The following is a 15,825-nucleotide window of genomic DNA, read 5'->3' as shown; positions in this document are numbered from 1 at the left end:
GAAGAATGAATTAAAAAAACTAGATGATCAGATTATGGAACTTTAATAGAACTTTATAGAAGGGAACAGGTGAAGATCAACAAATTGAAAAAATAAAGAAAAGCTATAAGGAATTGAAAGTAAAAGTTACAAAATGCATATAATAGGAGTCTCAGGAAAGAAAGTAAAAAGAGAGAGAAGGAAATCTTTTAAAAAATAATAGAGATAATTCGTCAGAATTAAAGAAAGAAGAAAGACTTCAGCTCTAAATAGATGATAGACTACCAAATAGGAGAGAGAAGGAAAAACTGACAAAATAGACATAATGAGATTTAAGAACATCAAAAACAAAGAGGAAATTCTAAATGTTCCCAGAGAGAAAGAGCAATATCATATAAAAAAGAACAAGAGTCACATTGACATCTTACTTTTCAGCAGCAACATTGGATGCAAGTGTAAATGGAGTAATAATTCTAAATGTGTTACAGGGGAAACAACTTTAAACTTAGAATTTTATATCCATCCAAATTGTCATTCAAGTGAAAGGGAATGATAAAAATATTTTCAAATATACAAGGCCTCAGGTTTGCCACACAAGTCCTAGATTTAAAACACTTGATAGAAGTAATTAAATAGGAGGTCAAAGAAATCCAGTAGATACTGCAAGAGCTATGTGTACCGAGAGTCTTCAAATACCTTAGTAAAGTGTGTTGGTGTCCAAAAAAAGAGAAAAGGACCAAAGAAGAAGAGGAGAAAGTATATTCATAATAACCCAGACTTAAAATGTGAGATAATATACACATGACAAGTGTTGAGAACGGAGAGAGAACATGGGTACACAAGAGGGGTCTAAAATGGAAGATGTAGACAATGGATTTTCAAAGTAATAAAGGATTAACAAAGATACAAAGAGTGAGACAGTTGTAGTAATAAACTTAAATGATAGAAACAGTTTCAAATAAGTTAATGAGTTAGAAATACCTGTTAAGGGACTTCCCTGGTGGTGCAGTGGTAAAGAATCCACCTTCAAATGCAGGGGATGTGGGTTTGATCCCTGGTTGGGGGACTAAAATCCCACACGCTGCAGGGCATCTAAACCCGCGTCCCGCAACTACTGAGCCCACGTGCCACAACTAGAGAGAGAAAACCTGCGCACCACAACTAGAGAGAAGCCCACGTGCCACAACAAAAGATCCCGCATGCCGCAACTAAGATCCAACACAGCCAAAAATAATAAATAAAAAGATAAATAAACATGAAAAAAATAATATTTTTAAAAAAGAAATACCTGTTAAAAGACATAAGGTCAGGTTGACTTTTAAAAAATCTAGCTAAGTGCTATTTACAAGAAGCACATTTGAAGCATAAGGACACAAATATTGAAAGAAAAAGAATAGAAAAGAACATACCAGGCAAACACTAACCAAAAAAAGCCTGAGTAACTGAATTAATATCAGTTAAATATACCTTGCCACAAACAAATCCGTTAGAGATAATGAAGGTCACTTTATAATGATAAAAGTTCAATCCAAGCAAAATATATAAGTTTAAACATGTATGCAACTAATAAGATAACCTCAAAAATATACATCAAAAATGACAAAATTACATGGAGAAATTGGAAAATTCACCATCATAGTGGGAGATTTTAATGCACTTCTCTCAATTATTGATATGTAAAGCAAATGAAAACAGAAACAAGGGTATTTTAACAACACAGGTAACAAGCTTATTTTAGTGGACATGTATACAATTCTGCATCCATCTATTAGAGGATATACATTTTTCTTAACCACATGTGGAAGGAACCTTTACCAAAATTGAACTGGCCAGGAAGAAAGCAAGTCTCAATAAATTTCACACAGATTATGTTATCTAACAATACACAATTAAGTTAAAAGTCAATGCCAATAAGATTAAATATCTGTATATATTTGGAAATTAAATCACATGCTTCTAGATAAGTCATGGGTTAAAGAATAAATACTAATGAGAACAAATTTTTAATTTGTAGAACTGAATGGTAATAAAAATACAACATATCAAAACCTGTGAGATGCAGTAAAAGTCTGTTTCAGCAGAAACTTATCACCTGGAGTATTCACATTAAAAAAGAAGAAAAGGGCTTCCCTGGTGGCGCAGTGGTTGAGAGTCCGCCTGCTGATGCAGGAGACACGGGTTTGTGCCCGGGTCTGGGAAGATCCCACATGCCGCGGAGCGGCTGGGCCCGTGAGCCATGGCCGCTGAGCCTGCGCGTCCGGAGCCTGTGCTCCGCAACAGGAGAGGCCACAACAGTGAGAGGCCTGCATACCGCAAAAAAAAAAAAAGAAAGGCTAAAAAAGGAACTACATATCCAACTTAAAATCTCAGGAAAAAATCCCAACAGAATATACCCAAATAAAGTAGTAGGAAATATAAAACTAAGTAAGAGTGAAAATAAGTTAAATGGAAAGGAAAGGTAGAAAAGAGAAGATCAATGAGACCAACATTTGATTCTTTGAAAAGACCAACAAATAGATAAATCTTTGGCAAAAATAAGAAAGAAATAGAGAAGACAAAAATAGTATTAATAGGAAAAAGGGAATACAGGCACAGATAAAGCAGAAATTAAAAGGATAAATATTAAAAAGGTAAGGGAATACCACCAACAACTGTATACTAATAAATCTGAAAACTTAGGAAAAATGGACAAAATTTCTTTTCATAAAAAAGATTTTCCTCAAAAAATACAGCTTCATAAAATTGTCTCAAGAATAAATAGAAGGGACTTCCCTGGCGGGCCAGTGGTTAAGACTTTGCCTTGCAATGCAGGGGGTGCAGGTTCAATCCTGGTTGGGGAGCTAAGATCCCACATGCCTCACGGCCAAAAAACCAAAACATGAAAGAGAAACAATATTGTAACAAATTCAAGAAAGACTTTTAAAAATGGTCCACCTCAAAAAAAAAAATTTAAAAAAAAAAGAATAAATAGAAAACTTGAATTGTCCTATATAATTACTAAGGAAATTGAAGCAGTAGTTTAAAATCTTCCACCAGGAAAACACCAAGCCTAGATGATTTTACAGGTTAATTCTACCAAACTTTTATGTCAAATTTATAACTCTCCTCCTGTGCCCCCAAAGAGAGAATTTTCCTGATTTATTTTGAGTCTAGTATTAATTCTGTATACTCTCGTATAACAAAATTAGGCCATTGTAAACCAAACCTATGAAAAAGGAAAATGATCCATATTACTTATTAATATAGATGTAAAACCTTAAACAACATATTAGCAAGTTGGATCCAACTGTTTTTATAAAAAAGATCATGATCTAGTTGGATTTTCCCTAAAAAATACAATGATGGTTTAATTTTGGGAAAAAAAAAATCTGTAAATATAAATTCACACATTAATATATTAAAGGAGAAAAAGCATATGATAATTTAATGGAAACACTTGTAATAAGACTCAGTATACATTCATAATTTAATTAGGAAAAGAAGAAAACTTCCTTAACCTGATAAAAGTTTACAGCAAATATCGTTTTAAATGGGAAACGTGAGAAGCATTTCTTTAAAATAAAGAGCTAGTCAAGGAAATCAGCTTTCAAGAGTTTTTCCCAACACTGTTGATCTTAGTCAACTTAAGACAAGGAAAATAAAGTCATGAGAATTGGAAAACAGAAAGAAAACTTTTATTATTTGCAGTAATATACAAGTTATTAAACTATTTGAAATAATAGAAGAGCTGAGTAAGGTAGCTGGATTTAAGGTTGATACTCATCGATATATAAGTGTATCAAATCAACACATTGTCCACTTTAAACTTACACAATGTTATATATCAATTATATCTCAATAAACCTGGAAAAAAGAGATTGACATTGTATTTCTTTTCACTAGCAAGCAACAATATAAAATGTAAAAAAATGAAGATGTAAAATAATATTCAGGAATATATCATTTCTAGAAATAAATTCAAGATAAGATTTGGGGAAAATTATGAAACTTTATTGGAAAGCATTGAAGAAAAGTGTAAAGGTATACCATTATCATAGGTCAGGAGACTTAATATCATAAAAACTGATTTCCTCATGTTGATGTACATACATGATGCAAATCCAATCAAAATTCCACAAGCTTTCCTGACCCTAAAATTTGTATCGAAGCTTAAAGGGTGGAAAATAGCCAAAACATTTCAGAATGTTTTGCTCTACCAGATATTAAGACTTATGAAGCTGTATTAGTTAGCATAGTGTGATCATTTGCAGTAATAAGCAAATTGACCAGTAGAATAAAATAGAAGGTGCAGAAACATATCTATGCATATCTGGAACTTTTATGACAGTGGTAGTATGGCAGATCAGTGGAAAAAGGAGAGACTATTCAATAACTGGAGCTGGAATAAATGGTTGTCCATATGAAAAAAAGAGAGAAATTGGGTTCCTATCTCACACTGCAGACAAAAGTCAACTGCAAATCAATCAAGGACTTAAATAATAAAATTTATATTTAATGTTTAGTAGAAAATATAGGTGAAAATCTTTTGGACCTTGGACTGTGTAGAAAAGGATTTTATAAGCAAGATACCAAAGGCACTAACGTAAAAGAAATGGTGAATAAACTTGACTTAATATTAATCTTCAGAACTTCTGTTCATAAAACAACACTTTAGGGATAGGTTATAAACTAGGAGAAGGCTTTTGTAACCCAAAAAACCAAAAAAGGGTTAATATCATGAAATCTCAATAATTCTTACAAATCAATGCAAAGTGGACAAACAACCTAGTAGAAAATGTACAAAGAGACAGGGCCAGGCATTTTTTTAAATTAATTTTTATTGGAGTATAGTTGCTTTAGGGCCAGGCATTTTTACAGAAGAGGACCCACATTTGGCTGATGAACACGTGACAAGATGTTCAGTCGCATTAGTGATTGGGGAAATACAAACCAAGACCTCAGTGAGATAAACCAAAAATTAAGAAGTCTGGGGCTTCCCTGGTGGCTCAGTGGTTGAGAGTCCACCTGCCAGTGCAGGGGACACGGGTTCGTGCCCCAGTCCGGGAAGATCCCACATGCCGCGGAGCGGCTGGGCCCATGAGCCATGGCCACTGAGCCTGCGCGTCTGGAGCCTGTGCTCCACAACGGGAGAAGCCACAACAGTGAGAAGCCCGCGTACCGCAAAAAAGAAGTCTGACAGTAGCTGATGTTGGAATAGATGTGGGTAAATAGTATCTTTTTTTAAAATTAATTTTTATTGGAGTATAGTTGATTTACAGTGTTGCGTTAGTTTTGCTGTACAGCAAAGTGAATGAGTTTTACATACACATATATCCACTCTTTTTTAGATTCTATTCCAATATAGGTCATTGCAGAGTGTTGGGCAGAGTTCCCTGTGCAATACAGTAGGTCCTTATTAGTTATCTATTTTATATATAGTAGTGTGTACTGTTAATCGCAGTCTCCCAATTTATCCCTCCCCCCCCATTTCCCCCTTGGTAACCATGAGTTTGTTTTCTATATCTGTGACTCTGTTTCTGTCTTGTAAATAAGTTCATTTGTACCATTTTTTAAGATTCCACATATGTGTTATCATATGATATTTGTCTTTCTCTGTCTGACTGACTTCACTCAGTATGACAATCTCTAGGTCCATCCATGTTGCTACAAATGGCACTATTTCATTCTATTTTATGGCTGAGTAATATTCCATTCTATATACGTGCCACATCTTCTTTATCCATTCCTCCGTTGATAGACATTTAGGTTGCTTCCAGGTCTTGGCTATTGTAAATTGTGCTGCAATGAACATTGAGGTGCATGTACTTTTTGGATTATGGTTTTCTCCAGATATGTGCCCAGGAGTTGGATTGCTGGATCATATGGTAGTTCTATTTTTAGTTTTTTAAGGAACCTCCATACCGTTCTCCACAGTGGCCATACCAGTTTATATTCCCACCAACAGTGTAGGAGGGTTCTGTTTTCTCCACACCCTCTCAAGCATTATTGTTTGTAGATTTTTTGATGATGGCCATTCTGACCAGTGTGAGGTGATATCTCTTTATAGTTTTGATTTGCATTTCTCTAATAATTAGTGATGTTGAGCATCTTTTCATGTGACTCTTGGCAGTCTGTATGTCTTCTTTGGAGAAATGTCTGTTTAGATCTTCTGCCCTTTTTTTTTTTTTTTTTTTTTTTTTTTTGTGCCGCACGCGGGCCTCTCACTCTTGTGGCCTCTCCCGTTGCGGAGCACAGGCTCCAGACGCGCAGGCTCAGTGGCCATGGCTCACGGGCCCAGCTGCTCCACGGCATGTGGGATCTTCCCGGACCGGGGCATGAACCCGTGTCCCCTGCATCGGCAGGCGGACTCTCAACCACTGCACCACCAGGGAAGCCTGTTCTGCCCATTTTTTGATTGGGTTGTTTGTTTTTTTGATATTGAGCTCCATGAGCTGTTTGTATATTTTGGAGATTAATCCCTTGTTGGTCGCTTCATTTGCGAATGTTTTCTCCCATTCTGTGGGTTGTCTTTTCGTTTTGTTTATGGTTCCTTTGCTATGCAAAAGCTTTTAAGTGTAATCATTGCTGGTGAGAGTATTAATTGGTACAACTACTTTGGAAAAAGGGATTGACGTTATCTTTTAAAGTTAACCATTCACATACTTTATAACCAAGAAATTTCACTTCTAATAATACACCCGAGGAACTCTTACACATATACACATGGAGATATACACAATAATGTTTGTGGAAGTGTATATAGGAGCAAAAACCCAGAATCAACCCAAATTCCCTCTGACTAGAGAATGAATAAATTGTGGTATAGTCTAACAATGGAATATTATACAGCCATGAAAATGATTAAGCTACATGTAATAATATGTACAAATCTATGAAATTTAATTTTAAATTAATCATAGTTTTGTTAAGATATAATTTACTTAATGTAAAATACACAGATTTTAAGTGTATAGCTTGATGAATTTTTATGAATTTATACATTTGTGTAACTACCACCCAGAACAAAATACAGAACATTTCCACCCCCTACAAGAAAGTTCCTTTGTTCCCTTTTCCACCGTTCGCTTTGTGCCACTCACCAGCAATGTGTAAGAGTTCTAGTTTTGCTCCCCATCCTCTCCAGTGCTTGTTATTAATATTTTTAATTTAGATTCTCTGGAAATATATAATGGTATCTCATTGTGGTTTTAATCTGCATTTCCGAATGACAAATGAAAGTGGTCACTTTTACTTACTTATCCTTATTGGCCTTCTGGATATCTTCTTTTATGAAGTCTGTTCAAGTCTTTCCTCCATTTTTCTATTAGTTTTTTTTTTAATTTATTGATTTTTAGAAGTTTGTTGTATATTCTAGATATGAGCCTTTTGTCTCTCACACACACATAAAAATAAATATATGTACAATAACAAGCATTGTAAGAAGCTGACTTAAGAAAAGAACATGGAAAGAATTACTGCAGATCCTTGCTCAAGCAGGTGACTTCTGAAAGAGAGTAGGTCATTGGAAATTGAGGGTCTTGAAATTGACTCCCTGCAAACCATCCCTGCCCATACAGCCCTTAAGAAGTCTTCGTGTACAGTGAGGTGTACACATAACCGTTTGAAGAATGTTGGTTTGGAATATATTTTGTTTTTATTTTTCCAGCTTTATTGAGACATAATTTGACATATAACATTGTATAAATTTAAGATGTGCAACATAGTGATTTAATATATGTATATATTGTGAAATGATTACCACAATAAAGTTAGTTACTATATCCATCACCTCACATAGTTTAAATTTTTTTTCTTGTGGTGGGAAAAACTCTTTGAGCAGTTTTCAAATATACATTACAGTATTGAAGGCTCAGCAACACCTCTACCTAGAAATTCTTAGCAGACAATGGAAATGCACTTCTGGAATAAGGGTAAATTACTAAATTTCTCAGTTTGTTTCCTCTTAAAGAATAGGAATATCAACACCAATTTTCTCTATTCTCATTATTTGCTGTACTTGTGAAAACTAAATCACTGAGATGACTTTGTTAGGAAAAATTTTAAAGTGGTGCAGAGTTGCTTACTTCAGCAGCCCTTACTACCTTTCTATGCTGCTACCTTGGCCTCACTGAGACCCATGAGTGTATGTTTGGTGATCTTACTGAGTGCTATCAGTCCTTTGTGAGTATCTGCAACTTACATTATTTCTTTTCCTACATAGTTTATATTAATTTTTAGTCATATAATAGTTGCCATTACCCTTAGTAAATGATTTAAATGGTAAACAAGGCAGGAAAAATAACTTTCTCCCTCTGTTCCCTCATTCCCAATTACTAAAGATAACCATTGTTAAGTCTCTTGTGTATTCTTTCAAATACATTCTGAATATTTTTATTATTCACTTTCACAAATGGGTTTATATTATGCAAACTATTCTTTTTCATCTAATGTATTTTGGGAAGATACGCTTATTTTTTTGAAAAACAGTAATGTATCCAAAACTATGGATACACTATTATTTTGCCCCTATGAATATGGAATATTTAAATTGTTTCAGGTCTTTTCTGTTACAAACAATGGTGCAACAAATGTTCTTGTAAGTATATGTTTGCATACTGTGTCAGCATATCTATAAAATAAATTCTTAAAAGTTGAATTACTGGTTTGTGAGAATGTGCATTACATATTTTGATAGTTTATTGCCGATTTATCCTCCCATAAAGAGCAAGTAAATGAGAGAGCCTGTTTCCCCATACCCTCACCAACACAGTTTTATCAAACTTAAATTTATGTCCATCTATTAGGTGAAAATTGCCAACTCGTTGTTTTTGATTTGGATTTTATTAATTTTGTGAAGTTGAGCATCCTTTTATATCTTTTTTATAAAGATATAAAAAAATTTTCTAATTAAAAAAATTTATTCCTCGGAACATTACAAAATAAAGAGTTCTAGCTACTTACGAAAAGTAGAAAGTGATGACCATAAGTCAAAGACCCAGAATGTTTCCTTTTCGCTTTGCTGATTTTATGTTTCATACTATCTTATCCCAACTCATACATATCATTCATTCGTTCATTAAAAAATACTTGTAAAAGACTTATTGTTTACAGAATACTGATAGGCACTGTCCTTGAAAAGGCAAATTTTGTTAGATGAGGATGTATGTTTGGGTTCCTATTTGCAGGACCTGTCTACTAAGATCCAAATCTTAGTATTTGACCAATGCTTCTCCTCTGTGAGTGTTCATTTTTCCAGTTTTTCAAAATGAAGTCATCTCAAACTGTTAGTTAAACAAGTGGAAATTTATTAACAAAAAGGTTGGTTTTCTACTTATGATAGCCTCAGATTATCAGCCTATTACTGCTGCCTTCTTGCCATTTGCTGCTTCATGGTTGATGAGTTCAGGGTGTGACCCCTCTTAACACAGCCAGTAAAGGGAGTTAAGAGGTTACTGTTCTGGTGGTGAGGTGTCTCCACAATCTCCAGTGTCTGCCCTAACAATTCCACCCATTTTTGTTTGGTTGGTTCATGTGTAATTTCTCTTGAGCCTAGAAGGCTCATGACACACAGCTCTGGGCCACTTATTCATTGGTCAGTCCAAGTATCTGATGCAATTCTTCCTCCAACTGTTAGCAGGCAAGAAGGGGCTAGTCTGGTAAGTTATTGGCTGGACTTCAGACAAGAGGGAAAGTCTGGAATCTATACCAACATTTGTGCCCTGTTTGATATCACAAGGGAATATAGGAAGCAAATAGTTAAAATTTTATAAATGGTAGCGCGTTTTTGATGGGATAATGACCCTATTCTAGATCTTTTGCTCTTCTCCCCAGTCTCTTTGCAATAAGAAATAGAGTCATTCGTAGCGTGTCGGTCACCATGCTTTTGTGTGTATATATTGATATATGTGAACCAAGCACTTGAAAGCTGGCTAGAAATGCAGATTCAAGATAGTACAGGTAATCCTTGCTTTGCACAGGAGTGCAGAGCCATAAAAATAGTGCAGACTGAAGCTGTGCAAAATGATTTTAATCATCAATGGGAAAAACTGTGATTTTTCCATGCCCTTTAAAATTTTTGTTAAACATTAAAAACTCCCTAACTGTTGGTTCTAAATAGAGAGAGAGAATGAAATAAAAGTAAAGCTAAATTTTTGGCACTGTAATTTAATATTGAGAGTTAAAGTATCTTATTTTGGGGTTAAAAACTTATCAAGATTACTTTAAACAGTGCTTGCCTTCTTATCATACAGAGGGGAGCATCTTTTTTATGCCTTGGTGAATTGTCATACTGTTTTACAAGTTTGGATCAACTTCCAACATTGTATCCTTTGTCTTTTCAATGTCTTGAATATCTCTGAAAATTCTTTAAATGTCAAGTTTTTTTGTGGGTGTCATTTTCTCTGAAGCATCTTCATCCTTCCTCATTTATGTTGATAAGTTTGCCTTCACTAAGTTCCTTTGGTTGCGCCTCTAGATTCTCACAGTGGCAGTGGCAGCATTCCCATGGTCAGCTATTTCTTCTATTACTCCATTTACATTTGCTTCAAATTTTACTCCCAGTATTATCACTTTTAATTTCTTTGTTGCAGTTTCATTTTTGTTGGCAAGTTCCCTGCGAGACAAGGAGGCAGCACAACTGCACACATTGCTGTCTGTGTGTGAACTGAATAGCAGATGCACAGTGTCCAATCACCAACAGACTGTGAAAGAAGTGATGTGATTGGTCACTGATTGTGATGCAAATCTGTAATTTACCTGGTGATCGTGGATTGAAGAGCTAGCAGTGAAGTTTGAACTTTATGCAATTATAGTTAATGTACCATGGTGACTGAAATTTGAACTGTGTTGCTGAGGGACTGATATTATTTAAGTCATGTTGAGTAAAATTCATGCATATCAGGACTGTGCAAAGCAAAGACTGCCTAAATAAATTGGCTATCACGTGGTACTGATTGCATATGATTTGTGTAGTAATTACAACTTTGTTGGGTATGCTGATTATATAGTGGGCTCACTCTTTATAAAGCTTTTTGGAGGTGACTTACAGAGTGTAAATATTTAATCTTCTGTCTATATCAGGACAGGCTAGATTATGCTGTGCTAACAAGTGACCCCCAGATCTCAGTGCTGTTTATGCCTTCCATTGCACATTGGCTGGGAGGAGGGAAGCAAGCTCTGTTTTACTTTGTCTTCACTCAGGGACCCAGGCTGAGGGAGGCTCCATCTCTGTGCTTCTATAGTTACTAAGGCAGAAATTGAGAACATGTAAATTACATGCTCTCTCTTCAAGTTTCTACGCAGAAGTGATACACACTATTTCAAATCACATTTTGCTGGTCAAAACAAGTCATGTCATCATGTTCCAAAAGAGGTGGAGAAGCAAAATTCTACTATGTGCCTAGAAGAAATGACTCTAGATCCAAAGAGTTAACTTGTAGAGAGTTTATCAGGGAAGAGCAATTGAGGACCGGGATTACAGACATAGATGTCAGATTGTCTCTGTTTTCTAATGAAAGAATTAAGTTGAGGCAAAGTTGTGTGTACTAGTATTCCAGGAGCCTGGACACTGTGGGTTAGTGTTCAAGGTCATGATGAAGCCAGGAAGTTATAATAGAGGCTAGATGAATCACTGGGGTCAGGCAGGGCTGTTGACAGAGCCCTGAAGATCAGAACTCATTCAGATGAGAGCTCTGAGACTATCTGCCATTCTAAACCATTTCAACTCCTTTTTGCTCTCTGAGACTTCATCTGTGCTTCATTTAAGTTGACAACATCTTTGGAAGTTCTGGGATACTTGACGGAGATGACTGTCAACTTGAGCCTTGACGGAAATGTAGGCTACGGGTTGGCAGAAGGCATAGTAAAGGCATTCTGGGAGTAAATGGGTAGAGGCTGCAGAAGTGCAACCAAAAGTAGGATGCTATGAAAGTAGTAAGAATATAGACCTTTTTAAAACAGGATGACGTAGAAGAACCACAGGGAACGAATAGCATAATGATCCTCATTTAATTATTCCATGCTTAATATTTGTCTGTGTCTTTAACCACGAATATATTGAACTCTACAAATCCTCAACAGTGTACTCAGATGGCTGCCCTTTAGATGCCTGGCCTCATACTATTCTGTATCACTGTTGCTTAATGCTTCAATGCACCCACATATCAAATTAACTTAGATCACTCCATAGTTGTTCCCACACCTAAACGTCCTGTTTTAATCTAAATGTGATCCAAACTTCTTGTCCAAACTTTCTCTACTAGTCTGAGTTAGGAGCAAAACTATTTAAGGCATACCTAGTCTAGCAGGAGTCATTTAAGAATGCATTCATGCATTTCTTGGCATTAAATGGAATATTATATTTGAGAAAAATATAGTTAATATAAAATGGTGAATTTTAGTATGGTATAGCCACATCTGGGGTTAAAACAGTGCACGGAATCCATTATAATCAAATGACCACATTATATCGAAATCTTCCAGTCAACTAAGAGCTTTCAAGTCAAACATCTGTATTCTTGGACACGGCACCGGACTAATCAACTGAATTTAGATTTTTTACCTAGACATTTTGATGTTATATAGGCTTACCCTTAGTGTTGGACCCAGTAGACTTTGGGCAACTTCTTTCATTCTTTCAGCTTCCCTATTAATTTTCTAGGAACGGCACTGTAAGGGGGTCTTTGGATTCCAGGAACTTGCCCTACTAGTGGTTCTTTCACACAAGCATGCTGCACTATTATTTTAAACCAGAATATTCTCCCATCCCTACATTTTGGCATATTGTAAAAGTATTAGTGAAGAGGTCTGAGACGTGCCAGTACAAGGAGTATGCTCAAAAGGGCATCCAAAGTTTTGCTATTTATTCAGCATTATAATTTTTCCATGTGACTTACTGAATTTGTGAGACTATATTACTAAAATATGTAAGAGTCTTCCGTTTTCTAAACTGTTTATAACACCAAAAATTTATTGTTAACATTAGGGCAATATACGTTCTTCGGTGAGACCAACCAATGTGTTAGAAATGATGAAAGAATGGAAAAATAACCCAGGAAGTGATGAGGAAAGTACAACAGACCAAAAGAACAACTGGTCCGTTCAAGAAAAGTTGAAAGGTTACCAACCCAGGAGAAGTATCCATGTCAGTAACTCTTCAGATGAAGAGGAAGGAAAACAGGTAGGAAAAACCAACAAAACAAGTAGGAAGAACCAATTGTTCCATTTCTCCAAACTGTAAAATACCTTCACAACACTTGGAACATTTTTTTGCAACTCTTTTTTGTTGGTGGTTTTTAATGGTTTGTAACAAAGGAGACCTGCATGATAAAGACAGTAAAGTTCTTTCCTCCCTTGAAACTATCATGATTGAGCAATGTGGCCTACATGCTTATTTTAGGATCCATGATTATATAGGGCAGGAGTCTGCAAATTTTTCCTGTAAAGGAACAGATAGTACATATTTTAGGCTTTGTGGGCCATAATAGTCTTTGTCACAGCTTCTCAACTCTGATGTTATAGCATGAAAATAGGCATAGGCAACAAATGAATGAGCATGGCCATGTTCCAGTGAAACTTTATTTACAAAGACAGGTGGTGTGCCAGTTTTGCCTAATGAGTCACGATGAATAATTTTTGTATTTTACCAGGCTACACAATTTGGAATGGGTTTATGTATTACCTAGAAAAAGACTTACTAAATTATCCAGTTAGTCGTTTCCAATTTTATGGTAGCTAAAACTGTTTGTATAGTTTTATTATTTTACCTTATTAGATCTGAATATAGTTTTATCATTTTTGGTGAATAAAATTTAGTAACATTTTGATTAATTCTAGATTGTGTTCTGCTAAATTGATATCCTGACAATTTACCCAAACCCTTTTTTTTCTTTCATTTCTGTGTTTGAGGGAAAATTGTCTGTATGTTTGTTCTCTTTCTTGTCTTGAGATCTAATCAGCATATTTTCGCTCTTCTTTAATGATTGAGCATGCTGCCAGTGGGGGCTGTATTTACCTCGGGAGAGCCCAGACTTGTGAGGAGTTGCTGCCTTTCAGTTCTCCGAGGCCTAGAGACGGGCAAGTGGAGAAAGGAACTGAGAGGGTAAATCCTGACCCACAGCCAGGAAGGTGCAGCGTGGCTGGCCCACACCGTGCCATGCTAAGAATCCTGTCAGAAATTTGCAGAAACAGACCCAGTAGAGTGATCTGGTTGATTTTTATTTACTCATCGGGAACTTCTTTGTCTACTTGATAGCAAATGTCTAGATAATAAGCTTGACATTTAATTATTCAGATATTTTGAAATAACCATATTTTTACCATAATATAAACATAGGTTTATTGACTCCCTTTCATCCTCTCTAGTCTGTTAACAACTCCTGCAGTGCTTAGCAGATGTGTGTATTTTATATTCTTGTTAAAAATATCCTAAAAACCCGATATTTGCATTTCCTCATATATAGTTTGAAAACTTTTCCTGTTAGCTGACTTGGCATTTTATACACACATATACATGTGCACACGCACACATACATACACATACTCACATACATACACACATGTATATATACTCACATGCATACACATACATTACACGTATTACATACATGCATCTACTGTATACTCACATATACACAAACACAAATCCATACATACACATGCATATGCACATTGTCTTTTGTAGTCTTGGATTCTGTTTGGCACTGAATCTGACATAAAATATCCTTGTGAACCAAATGTTTGGTTGTCTTCCATCTCCTTTTTCATTGCTCTGTCACTTGTCTCCACCATCCTCCTCCTCTTCCCCCTGCAAGTCACGGCGTGATGGGACTTGCCATGCTGTTCTCAGCTACTTCCAATTAGGGAACAGAAGAATTGGAATTTGAGGTTCTTGTGGATGCTAGAACTATACTCAGTGGATTGAAAATTTAAGAATATAGATTTCTACTCATCAACAAGCAGAACTTTTCCACAATCAGAGCTCACCTGCAATAGCACAGGCTGGGCCATGGATAGTAAGCCCTACCTTTCAATCATTGGAAGCATTCATGCAGACTCTGGAAAGCTACTTGTTATAAATGCTGTAGCAGGAATTTCTCCAAGATGGGTAGGAGTTTGCCCTGGGTGTCCTCTAAGGGACTTTCCTACGCTTAGGTTTTGGCTGTGATATCTTGGTAGGAATACCTTACCTTATTTGGGAATTTTTCTGAAAAGTGTTACCCCTTAAAAGAAAGACTTCTCATCCATATTAAATTTTTCACTGATTTTTATGAATAAATATGTTACTTTGTTAATTATATTGAAGTTGAGTTTATGTTAAGAAATTACTTCTTTTATTTTTTTCAAATCTTCATTAACAGTAAATAGTAGAGTATAAGGCCTAATGTGATAACTGAAAATAGCGTAGGCCATTTAGTCTTGAGTCCACACAGGATTCATATAGTAACTAATATTCTTAAGAGTGAGATTTTAATTTTATTAAAAATCATTCAATGAAGGGCTTCCCTGGTGGTTCAGTGGTTAAGAATCCACCTGCCAATGTAGGGGACATGGGTTCGAGCCCTGGTCCGGGAAGATCCCATATGCCGTGGAGCAACTAAGCCCCTGTGGCACAACTACCGGGCCTGTCCTCTAGAGCCTGCAAGCCACAACTACTGAGCCCATGCGCCTAGAGCCCGTGCTCTGCAACAAGAGAAGCCACCGCAGTGAGAAGCCGACTCACCGCAATGAAGAGTAGCCCCCGCTCGCTGCAACTAGAGAAAGTCCGAGCACAGCAGCAAAGACCCAACACATATAAAAATTAATTAATTAATTTTTTAAAAAGAGAAAAAAATCACTCTATGAATATTGAAATATTTCCCACAGGAAAAA

The 15,825-nt window shown here is 35.9% G+C and overlaps 1 protein-coding gene across 5 annotated transcripts in view; it reads left to right on the top strand.

Annotated features, from left to right (window-relative positions):
- Positions 1-15,825, top strand: part of STK33 (serine/threonine kinase 33) — a 170,701-nt gene that overhangs the window by 140,075 nt on the left and 14,801 nt on the right. For 3 of the 5 annotated variants that reach the window (XM_032641445.1, XM_032641444.1, XM_032641443.1), the window contains one exon: positions 12,941-13,135. The exons of 1 other annotated variant lie outside the window; for it this stretch is intronic. In XM_032641445.1, the coding sequence (XP_032497336.1) occupies positions 12,941-13,135 (195 nt within the window). Of the gene's footprint in view, positions 1-12,940; positions 13,791-15,825 lie in introns of those variants that run through there. One more of the 5 variants, XM_032641448.1, reaches the window with a different exon arrangement.

This window comes from Phocoena sinus, chromosome 8 (genome assembly GCF_008692025.1).
Source record: "Phocoena sinus isolate mPhoSin1 chromosome 8, mPhoSin1.pri, whole genome shotgun sequence".
NCBI classification, from domain to species: Eukaryota; Metazoa; Chordata; class Mammalia; order Artiodactyla; family Phocoenidae; genus Phocoena; species Phocoena sinus.
Note: the sequence above shows the minus strand (reverse complement) of the source record. Positions and strands in the feature narration are given on the sequence as shown.